Raw genomic sequence first — 12,820 nt, forward strand, 5'->3', positions numbered from 1 at the left:
TAAGTCGCCGCTAATCCGATTAAAGGATCTAAATGAAAATACACAAAGTAGCAACACTCCCCTTGATACTGATGGAATGGGGCCAGCAACGAGAGGCTTCGAGGCACGCAACAGAGAGACAATAATTCTTTGTACCACACCGCTGCTGCTGCTGCTTCACTCGTGGCAGGCATGTCGGCTGTATACTGATAAATTCCATCCTTATGGTTTTTTATCGACATGCCGCGTGATCAGCTGCGACTACGATATTAGATGGTTTGTAATTTAACCAGAACCGTGAGCTTTTTCTTTTTTTTCCTTTTTTTTTTTTTTTTTTTCACTCGGTTACCGATAAAACGTCGTCGCCTATGGTTACGTCAGGTAAAATAACAAGAGAGAGAGAGAGAGAGGAAAACGTAAAGAAAGGAGATGTGCCCCAGCTTCTTCGAGAACTAAATCCGTCACCCAACGCCACATCCGAGCGCTAGAACTCGAGATGTGAAGTTTAAAAACACAGTTCGTTTGTCACCGGTTCATAGGGATTTCTCTACGCTTATTTCACAGCTTACAATTGTGTCGCAAGGGTCGTTGAAAAGACATTGATTGCCGCTGGGTGCATACCATTATGCTTAGACAGAATTATCTAGGCAAAATGAAGCTTGTGCTTTGGCTTTTCTTCGTTCTATTTCACCACTGGATTTCTTATTCTTTTTCTTCTTCTTCTTTCATTTTCTGGAAAAATGTAGAGTCGAAACCCGATTTTCTCGGCTTCTTTTCACTCGCTATAAAAATTCTACGTGCGTTATGTGTATGATTGCGATACTACGTACGTAATACATTGAAATGAATGGTGTTGGACAATGACACCGAATGCGTATATATAAAATATCTGTATTTTGTTTTCTTTGAAAACTTTGATCGAATTCGGTGAGATTGTGTTTCTGGAAACATATTAGCTAGTCGATCGAATGTGGTTTGAATTCAGCTGAAATAAACTATACGTATAACACATCAGTCCATATAAAAATGAAATTCTACGAGTATATTATAGTAGAAGTAATTTTTTTTTTTTTTTTTTATTCATTTTCAACTAAAAAATATTCATTGCAGAAAACACATTGGGTAATAACCCAATGTTAGTATTCAAAAGTTTCTATTATATAGCAATAATTTCTTATTCTACTCTGTGTCTAATAATGATTTTCTATTCCGTTTCTTCTATTTCTTATTCTTAGATCTAAATTGATACAGAGAAATTTATTTATTCGTCGTAAATCTCTCGAAGAGAATCGGAACTTACAGCTGGGATCCGTTAGATCTTACGGTAAAAAAGAAGTATCCATATATAATATACACATACTTATATACTATATTGCAGTATGTCACTGAATCCAAAGAACGACATTAACAAGTGTCACATAATCTTCCACGTCCATACGTGTACGCGCATCGTCGTTTAATTTTTTTTCATTCATTTCTTCCGTCCGTCCGGCGTCCTACGTTTCTTTCTCTTTCCTAGCTATTTCGTGTTGCACGCACGGCGTTTCCCATACGCTACCCATGATATTATAAGAATATGTATTATGTATATGTATATGCAGACGTATAAATGTATATATATATATATACAACATGCGCATGCGTTCTGCGGAGAAAACAGATGCGGCGCACTGCAAGGCCTAGACTCCCACCCTTATACTCTTACTTTATACTCCCCAAAGCGTAAGCGCGTGCATGGTATTGAAACCATAGACTGCAAGCTTCGCGGTGCGTGCACGCACTTGGCCTCTGCACTTACGCATGCCATCCACAAATATATGTACATGTATATTGTATATATATAGGTATATGTATGTATACTTGTAAACGCGTAACACAGATGCACATGACTCACTCGACTGCTCGAGGAGTGCAGTTCATTTCAGCCGTACGAAAACAAGCCGCAGGGAATATTGTGCAGGATGGATACACTCGGTTCCCATATCCCTAAACCCCCAAGATCGATATAACTCCGTAGACGATAAACCCGTTGACTTTAAAATGAAAATATTCAATCGAAATGCCTTCGTTTTAGTAAAGAGACATTTTTTCGACGTGTTTTGAGAATTTTAAATATGTTTTTTTTTTTTTTTTTTTCAAATCACTTTAAATATTTGTAAATAATTGACCAGGTGTTCAAAAAATGGGGAAAAAATTCAGCGCATCGTTTTTGTTTTCATAAAATCAGAAATGGTAAGGGTCAGTCATTGGTTGGGTCAAATGGAATTCCTCACGTATATACTGTAGAGTGAAGAGCTGTTTGAGAAAATCGAAAGCAAAGCAATGCGCGTAATCAACAAATGGGTAAATTGAATGTCCCAATTCTCTCGAATGACATTTTGGGTATCTTGGGGTAAAACTACGTGTAGCTACACGGGTCGGTATACCTAACTACCGTAGAATTGGATTGCGGTACGTGTGGTCGCGGCCTTTCACGCTAATTTATATGTCCCAGAATAATCTTCGCCTTTCCCGTTCCCTTCCCGTTATTCCTCCACCCACCCCCGTCGCGTTGCGTACCTCGAATATACTTACGTGCAGGGTCCGAGTGCCCGAGGACTCTGAAATACGGCGAGAGGTTACCCCGTGGTCGCTAGATGGGTTAAGGTGGGTGCTGGTGGGCAGCTCGCCGCCTAGCCATTAAGGAAACGAGCCACCGAGATCCTGAAGTTTGACAATAATCTAAACTGTAACAAAGTGGGCGCCTCTTACTGCCCGTCCTGGATTAACCACCTCTACTCCGTCTTACGTAACAATTCACTGCGTCGGGATAAGGATTTCAGATGGTAATCGAGTCTTTGCTCCTGCGGGTCAAACCGACAGAAATTATCTACTCCGTCGTCGTGTCATCTCGTGTTTCACTGCGAGGTTGAAGCGTTTCACTGCCGTCGAGAAGCGTCGATAAAGTTTACGGGGGAGTGCAGGATTAATTCAATTCGACAAGTGTATCCAGAGCTTTGAACAGCGAAAGCTCAAAGCTTGCGAAATTACTTTTGGTTCGTTCGACGTGAGTAGAGTGGTCGGCCATCATTGGGCGGAAATGATTTAATCGTCAATCACATGACTTCCAAATTTATTGATGAGTATTAGGGTGGCGCAAAAAACCCGACTATTTTTTTTTTTTTTTGAGTCTCGTGTGACAAAATGTTAGTTTTTTATGTTTTAAGAGCCCATTACAAAGGACAGTTCAAAAAAAAAAAATTTTAAGAGGTCACTCCACATTTTTTAAAACGTCAGAAATCGTCAACAATCAATTTTTTTTTTCAATTTTTTTTCTCGCTACGGTATAATTTTATAGACAAAAAAAATTAAGTTTCCGAAAGTTTCAGTTAAAAATTTGAATTTTTGAAGGTCGCTCATAATTTTTTTTCAATTTGTTGGTGCATTTCTTTAGATCTTTTCGAGCCACTTTTAATATTCATATTAAAATTTCATACATTTTTTTTCTTCTATTTAGTAAGAAAGAATCGATAACAATACACCACGACATGAATTAAAAATCAAACAAAATACTGAAAATATAATTTTTTTAATTTAATTTTTTGACGATTTTTGACATTTAAAAAAATTTGGAGTGAGCTCTTAAAAATTTTTTTCTTGAGCTGTCCTTTGGAGTGGGCTCTTAAAACATCAAAAGAGAACATTTTGTCACACGAGACTCAAAACAAAAAAAATAGTCGGTTTTTTTGCACCACCCTAATGAGTATATATAATCGATTGATTAGGTTCAAGATCCTGCAGACGCTAACATTTTTACATCACAGTAAGGAAAAGTCTTGTAGTAAGTTGAAGGTACAGGGAACTCATATTCCACTCAGTGTGTAATAATTCACACGGTGACTCACCTCGCGGGATAAAATTTTGTGAAGTATTATAAAATGAAGTCGAATAGAAGCCGTGAGAAACTGAAGAAAAAGAGAGAGAGAAAGAGAGAGAGTGACAAAGATTGTAAAAAGTGAAGAACAAACCAACGAAGAATAATAAATTAATCAAAAGACTTTCTACAGAGTGTATGATCATGTTGCGTTACGTTACGTTATGTTGTGTTACGTTATGCACGTTATTTATGTTATACGTAGTCAAAGCAAGAGAGAGAGAGAAAGAGAGAAGAGAGCCGCCTCTAAACATTGTAATGGTAATGGCCAGGCACTTCTGTTGTACGCGGCTTCCCACCGCGTGATTTGCGTACCGCATTTCAATTTCTTGGAGAAACTAATGAAGAAACAGGAGGAAAAAAAAAAGAAAAAAGAAAAGAAAATCCTTTTCCCCCTACACACACGCGATAAGAAAAAAGGGAAAACTTTCATCTCTTGTTCCTTATACACTCGTTTCCACGTTCTATTGTGTGCCTTTCCTCTTTCACCTGCTGCTCGCCTCGCCTAACCTTTTGCCTCTGAATATAACGGCTATACGTACAGCCATGCTGTTCACTCGAGCTTTAATCAATTCCGTAGCTCTTTGCCAAGTGACCGGAAAACACATGTTCAGAACAGTAAGTGAGTTGTGCCGATGTCTCTTGCAGTTGCAGTACGTAGAGTGTGAAATACTTGCCAGGTTTGAATATCAGCTTCTCTTGTTGTTGACATCGAAACCAATGAATCGAGAGACTTTTTCGTTTTCGAGACGTCATCAACGGTATCATCTTCACCTTCATTCACGCGGTGGTGACGAACCTCCTCAAGGCTCGTAGAAAACGCGTTCCCACGTGCATACGTCATCAAGTACGACGCGTAATCGGGCGAGCGTATAAATTCATAAGGACCGACGCCCACACTCGGAGTAAGTGGTGGAGGAGTCCCACCATTCCATTCCATTCCGAACTGGTCGTTGATGTGCAGCCGCGAGTTGCAGGAAGTGTCGGAAGATTTATTATTGAGATTTCGTATGGGAGACGAGCGCCGGACGGACAGAGAAAACGTGTTCCTCATGCCAATTATTCCCCCTCTGTCATCGCTGCACCCTCAACCATAGCATATGGACATAGACGTAGATTCTATAACGTTATGCCTTCCATACAACGTGTAACATCTTTGCCCGCTATAGTATCAGCAAAAAGCTGTGACGAATCTTCGGTGAAAAGAAGCGGTAGTTTATGCTGTCAAAATTGTAATGCAAGCGGTACATTTCAACTTCGGAGTTTAGAAATCTTCGGCACACAAAAACCCTCGACACAAACGACAATAAGACACGGACAATTTTAACGCAATGACAGGTGTTCGAGCGACGTTCGTATTACACCTTTCAAAAGGTATAATCGTATCGCGTGTGCTCGTTTTTGCCGTATTCTTTTCAAACTGGGATCGAGACACCGTTTCAAATTCTGCTGCAACGCGTGTTATAATCACCGCGAGATTATTTTAAACGGGTAATTGTCGTCTTATTCTCAACATCCACGATTTTGCATATCCGTATGCAAATCCTACGTATTTCATCCACCGTAATTCTTGCAGTCAATGGATTCTGCAGCAGGTTATATTGTGCATTAATTGGTGGTTATACTGTACAAACATAGGGATTTGTTTTCAAGATCCGAAGATATTTTTGTAGGGAATTGAACGCTCTACAAAAAAGGTCTATTATCATTTTATGGTAATTCTTCTACTCTTTCGACAGTTATTTAAGGTAAACGGTATTTAAGAAAATGGTCGATTTGTCATAAAATAATATGAGACTTCTTTTGTAGAGGGTTCCATACTCTACAAAAATATCTTCGGATCTTAAAAATTAATTTTCATGTTATTTTCATATAAATGGAAAATAGAAAATAGCGACGATGCACCTTTGAATATTAACATTAAGAATTCAAACCTTGGCAGCATTCTTTCACAGTTAATTGAAACAATATTTTCCACGTGAATTTTGGAAAAAAAAAGAAAAAAAATAGTCTAATTTTTTCACACAATCTAATGTAGAGTATATATTCAATGATAAGATTTTCTGTAGATTACATGTAAAATTGCAATTAAGCATATGGGAAACGATCTCTCTGGCAAGAAAATAAAAAGATGCTTTTTGCAATGACGTTGAGGTTCGTTGGTTAACAACTGACCTCAAGAATCGAAGCGACGGATCAACCGCCGTCATACGGATGTAATCTGCGCGGTGCAACGAATCTCTGGACCAAATGCGGATCCGTAAGTGTAGCGAGCGTCTTTGCAGGGCCGATAGAAACGGGGTGTTCCCGGGATTTAAGACTCCCATAAATCCGCTTACCTACCCCTAAAACCGTCCGCAGGGGGTGGCGGTCAGCGGCTTTTACCAGATTGTGCGTCGGCGGCCTCGCGAGCTTCCGAACCTCCTCCTCCCCCTCCTCCTTTTCCTTTTCCTCATTCTCCCGCATCCTCGTTCGCTAACTTACAACATCCGCGGTTAATTCCCCCTTCGCCAGCTCTGAATTTCCGCACAACGAACCGAACCGATACTATCGCCTTTGTCTTGCGCCAGGCGCATGTTATACACACCAAACTCCGAAGCTTCGTTCAATGCGCTTAGAGACAGGGAATTCCCTGCATTCCCTTCACCGAACCGAAGTATACATTAAACATGGCGATACCCGGGAGGGAGAAAGTGCGGGAAGACGCGGCTTCCCCTTGGAAACAAACGGGGATTGGATGGATATATTCTGCGCTTCGGATTAACTCCTGATATTATATAAGTAACAGCTGCGGTTCGATCATTGATCGTTCAACGCGATCTTTCACGATATTTGTCAGTATGTATGGACTTTCGTTTGTTATATCCTTTTCAAGCTCGTTCGGTATCGATGGGATAAATGACGGTACGATCGGTTCTTGAAATCGAAATGATTTCACGCCCGATGAAAGTCGACGAGAATATGTACTTGTGACTTGGACACTTGATCAATCGCTCCTTTTCAAACCTGCGATTAATTTTTTTTTTTTTTTCATCGTTTTTTCTAGAGGGAGGCGACGCAGCGCGATGTCGAACGAGAACGCCGTCAGAGAATGGAGGCAGAAGCTCGAGTCCGCGAAGCCACGGCCGAGGCTGAACGAGCCAGAACCAGGGTACATCATCTTCAACGAGAACTCGTCAGGTGAGTAATTGAAGTTGTCGATTTTTCAAAAAAATGGATGGAGGTGAAAGAATTGAGTAGTCGAAAAGTAGAAGGGCTACGATATCGATTTTTTTAAGGAGCTAAATCGCAATTTATAGTTCTTAAGAAACGTAGAAAGTCGAGAAAAGTAAAGGAGTTAGAATATAAACTGCCAAAATGTAGAATCTTATACGAATTTTCGATTTTGCCGTTTCATGTTGTCGACCTTCTGTATTTTCAATTTTCTCTATTTGTACTTTCTACACTTTTACAATTCTAAAAATTAGATAAAAATATGAACAAAAATATTAAGAACATCGTGTGATTCGATTATTCTGTTCTCTGTAACTAAAATCTCTTTTTTTCCCTCATTCTTTCATCCTCCATAACTCACCATATATCCTCTTAATTTTCATTCCTCGATGCGAATGAATTATTCAATACCTTCTCGTAACTTAAAATCTGCGTACAACTAATTTTTTCACCGTATCCGACCACCCGCGGCGTCTTACACTGACCAACGACGATTTTCGTGACGAGTAGCAAATGCGCTCGTATGGTCAGACCGCCTTTACGGAACCACGAGAAAGAGATGATTCCGCAGAGTTAAGCCGAGATATCGTTCGGAATTAATAGTATAACCCCAACACCTGGACAGTATGAAGCAAAATATTACCATTTTAGCCCTTCGGCGATGAGGTGGGAAGTTCTCTTTACATACTGCACGTTGCAATATCACTTATTATACATGTAGGTGTAGGTGTATTGCGGATGGATATATATATGTATATATGGATATACACATGCACACCTACCCACGGAAGCGGATGTAATATTTCACTTCCGACTGACCGATAAAGAAAAAAAAACGTCCCAATATATGCCCGTCCTCACCCTCCCTCTTCGCCACCGACGTATAAATAACGGGGCCACTATTTCGCCCCTTCTACTACCCCCATGCACCAGGCAATAACTATCGGATTCAAAGGTAAATCACCAATATTGGACGCTCGCCAATACCTGTGTCCACGTGTCTATGTATATGGATTTTACGTATATGGATACCTCATCCATACTCACCCTTTTCCGACGCTCCCGAAAACTACCCCCTCATCCTCCCTCGTCTACCTGTACCGATACTCTATCGAGTCGTATGCATAGATTTATATATTTATATATTGCATACCCTTATTTATTCATGTTCATACTCGTCGTGAGGATCACAGGTGTAAGTTATTTGAATTCGAATTTTTACTTTTCTATAATTTATCTTTGTGGATGTTTTTAGAGTAAATTTTACGAAATTTTGGAAAATTTAACTCCGAGTATATGAATTTTTTTAATTTTTATCTGCTGTACTTAAGTAGGTAAAGAAAGTTCCAAAGTGTAAGAAAGAAATGCGATAAAGTGCTGAAATTCAAATTTTTCATCGGTGAAATTTCACAGAAAAATTCTTTACCCAATGTTAATGAAACGTTTGAATTTTCTCGTTATTCTGTTATTTTATCTGTACGGAATAAGAAAAATCGTTATAGCATATGCGACGGTAAATTTATTTCCAAGGAATTCTCGGAGTGAAACAATTCTATTGGAATGATATTCGGGTGCTTTATTCGACGGTGAAAAGTTTGCTTCGGAAAAAGGGATACATACATATAGTGTCTAGGTAATTGAGAATGAAAAATTTCCTCCGTCTTTCACTGGCACTTGGAGAAAACTCTGACGGGTCGTTACATTCGCCAGTTTGTGTGTGTGTGTGTGTGTGTGTGTGGGTGGGTGAAGTTCTCAGGGTAGGTACTCTATAAATGGTCGAGGGTACGGGGTGAAAATCCTTTCGTCGAAAAGTCGGGAAGCAATCACTCAGGTTGCGGGCTTCCAACCTCTCGGTACCGTTATACCTAACACCGCTTGTTAGAAGATTCGCGTCACGTCCTGACGTCGCGTCGACGACGTCGTAGGGCAGCGAGAGAGTAACTTTCGCAACGAAAGACTCTTGAATCCTCACCTTTCTGCACCCTCTCCTAAAATCCCATCCATTGTTGTCCTCTTTTACACTCATTGTTTGTTATCATTATTGTCACTATATATCTATATATGGATAGAAAGAGAAAAAGAGAGAGAGAGAGAGAGAGAGAGAGATGAGGAGTAGAAATAAAACGGGTCAAAAGATCCTCGCACTTCTTCTTCACTTTGGATAGAGTTGTTTTTTTTTCTTTTTTTTCTTTTCTCGCTCTCCTTTGTCGGACGGGAAAGCAGCTCTTTGCGCTTTATGTTATAAGAGAGAGAGAGAGAAACTGATTAAACAATGTTTGTAGTTTGATAAAATTTTCTCGGGAATGAAAAAGAAGAGAATAAAAAGTTACGGGCCTGCCGTCGCTCGTCTTAGATTTTATCTGAAAGTATACCGGGCATGACCACATTGCTTTTATATATTATGCTGAGGAAAGGAAACTAATGCTTGTCTCACATGTCCGACGGCCGTAAACGGGTGACGATTTGCATGAGAATTGCACTACAGCAGCTTCGTCGTGCCTGCCGAGGTAATCATCAACAACCCTTATTATTCCCATCTTTCTCTCTCCTCCTCTTCCTTTTCCTCAATCTCCATTCGTCTTACCCTTTGATATACGGCGAGGCTCAGAGTCCTCGCGTATTTCATTCCGTTTCTTTTATCCGCATGAATATTTCTAAAAATAAACAAATGTAGAGGAAAAACAAAATTGCGGGTAGAATTTTTAACCGTTTGACAAAAACGCTTTTTACAGTCGGTTTATAAAATACCTGAATTACGCTCACTCCGTGAGTTTTTCACATTCAACTTTCATGCTTTCTGTCGACGGTGATTATTTTTATCCTGTTGAAAAAAAAAAACAAACCCAACATCGACCGCGTTAAACTACGAAATTCTTTGAATTTAATTCCAACGATTCCGTCGGGAAAATTTATCGCGAAAAAGATTATACGGCTTTAAAATAGCCGGAGGTGGTTGGCTCTTTACGATCTGGTATGTAGCTACGTACATGTACCGTATCTGAAGCAAAAATTAATTTGGTAATGCCCTCGGGGTTCGACTCCAGGAAACGCTAACGATTCGAGAACAACACAAGGCCGATGTACAACTATATATATATATATATATATATATATATATATATATATATATACATATAAACCTTCAAAAAAGGGACGGACTGACGTGCCTTCGTTGGTTCGTTTTCCTGACACGCGAACGTCATCGTCCGAATGAATGGTATTTCGTGCAAATTTTCTGCGCCGTGTATAGGCATATATATTATATTGTATATAGATATAGTGTATGTATAAAAGGTTCTTTAAACTCGGCCGCTTTATACACCCACGCGCGTGTATAAGGCACATAATTAGATATGTGCACAGGAGATTCAAGGGTTCATATGGCAGTAATTCCATTTTCATGTGGTTAAACATTTGCTAATGTGCCTTTGCTCGCCCTCTAATTATTCCCTCTTGGGCAGCTTTCGCGAATAAAGTTGGTAAATGTTGTATATATATACATGTACACACGTCGCAACCTGTGGAGCTTTATCCTCAGACTGTATTATAGTCGAAAATTGAAAGCTCGTATGTATTTCTTGAAAAGCTGCAATTATTTATGCATCTCCCATCTTTTTTTTCATCCTTATCGTCAAATGCTTTGTTTGTTCCCTACGTAAGAAAAATTTGAGGAACGAAATATAAAACAGGAGGTGGAATTAAGGGCGATAGAAACGTGACTAGGTTTTAAATTTCAAGAATCCGAAGACCTGAAGCGTGTTCGACGGGGTAAAAATTTTTATTCTTTACGGCTTCGGAGAACTGAATGCTCTCGCTTTATCGAAAAACTTACACTCACAGTTGCTCTTGAAATTCAAGGTGTCAATATTCAAACACAGGAAACTTTGTACGATACACTTTCGTGTGATTATAGCCACGATAAGTACGCCTTAAAAGTCTGACTTATATAGGCACGTATAATCCACCGATGGTGGCAACTTTCTTCCTTCACCATAAAAAGTGACTTACACGGGAAGACCGAGGAACGAAAGAAAGCTACGGTAATAGAAAACGAAAGTAGGGAAGGAAATAATGAAGAAACGAAATACGAGGAGGAGGGGAAAAGGAGGAAGAGAATCCGACGATCGATCCACCGATGCACGCGTCTCGGAAAAGGTCGACATTACGAACTTGCTCGTCTACACTGACGACTACAGTAAATCGGTAACCCATAGTAACTGTGAGTACGACGCTGCTGATAGTTCACCGGGATAGATAATATAGCCATTCAAGGTTCAATCAAACGCGGGGGGAAACGGGAGAAAAGGGGGGAGGATCACGACGGAGGAAAAGCGATCATTAGATCGCAGTCTATATGGATAACCGCGTATCCAATGCCTGGGCGAGTGCGTGGAAATACAAACGCACGATCTATGGATCAATGACAGTCTGCACTGCCGAGATCGCAATAAACTATAGATATATGTATACCACTTGGCGGATCCTGTGACAAGATATCTCGCGTTATACGTGCGCACGTGTACAAGGATACAACTCGAGTTTTTTTTTCTTTTTTTTTTATTCCCATTTCATATTGTCTAGGCGAAAAGCTTTACGATTACTCGATCACGCATGTATGGGGTCTGATATTGCTGTATGTGTGGGTGAGGGTAACTTTTTTTTAAAAGCAAGCAACTGTTATACATCGAGCGAACGCGGGGAGAACGAAAAAAGTCGATTTTAGGAAAAACTGCGGGGAAATAAGGGATACTTCAAAGTTTTTCACGATTAATAATACCCGTGTGAAATTTTGAGTCTTACACAAAGAGAAAAATTAAATTTATTTACACATTTTTGCGTTTTCCATTTTTATTTTTCTAAAATGGTCTTTCCACGTTTTCAACTGTCGGTAATTTGACTTTCGGGACTTTCGTTCGTTTACTTTTTGATTATGAAAAGAGTAGTTTACACTGTTTTTAGGGTAAACTCTGCATCTTAGAAAAATTATATTTTATCAGAAAACCTGATGTGTCTCTCTTTTCCTGCAGTGTTGAGTAAAATCTGTTCTCTTATTCTCTCATTGTGAAATTCATACGTTTTGAAAAATTTCTTCAACACTACCTGCTGTTTTATTCTAAGTATTACTTTTTTACTTTCTTCGTACGTTACTTTCGGAGACAGTCAAACAATAACCAAGTTTCATGCCATATAAATTATTCATTATTAAAGTTAAAGCCGAATTCTTCCCACAACTGGTGGCGACCAATTCTTATCTGTTTCCCTCGTGTATCTCTGCCACATGCTTTGTCAAATTATTCACATACGACGACTGGCATGAGAAGATTACAATACACACCGGTGTTAAACGAGCATAGTATGGACATAATGTGCCGGTTGTGTTTTACACGACGTGTTACACGGGGCCGGATATGACGTCGCGACGATCGACGTCGTGAATGAATAATCATTCGAGTAATGCTACGTTTCACAAGCTCGTTGCAAGCCTGCGTACAAATGAAGGGTGACATTCCGAAAGAGTGTTCAACCCCAATTTTGTCAAACAAACACTTGTTAATTTTTTCAATTCATTTTTTGCTCCAAGTGTTTGAAATTTACTCCTGCATTTCACTGTTAGTCAAGTCAAAGGTGTGTCGAAACAAAAACATGACGAAATAAGGGCTCGAAAAGTGCCACCGCAATGCTTATCAAGTTTTTTATACTTAATCAGAAAAGTCT

General features: G+C 39.5%; 1 protein-coding gene across 6 annotated transcripts in view; it reads left to right on the forward strand.

The window, feature by feature from the left end:
* Positions 1 to 12,820, forward strand: part of LOC124410329 — a 161,195-nt gene that overhangs the window by 127,326 nt on the left and 21,049 nt on the right. For all 6 annotated transcript variants that reach the window (XM_046888598.1, XM_046888599.1, XM_046888601.1 and 3 more), the window contains exon 5: positions 6,939 to 7,072. In XM_046888598.1, coding sequence (XP_046744554.1) covers positions 6,939 to 7,072 — 134 coding nt within the window. The remainder of the gene's footprint in view (positions 1 to 6,938; positions 7,073 to 12,820) is intronic.

This window comes from Diprion similis, chromosome 9, assembly GCF_021155765.1.
Source record: "Diprion similis isolate iyDipSimi1 chromosome 9, iyDipSimi1.1, whole genome shotgun sequence".
Classification (NCBI taxonomy): domain Eukaryota; kingdom Metazoa; phylum Arthropoda; class Insecta; order Hymenoptera; family Diprionidae; genus Diprion; species Diprion similis.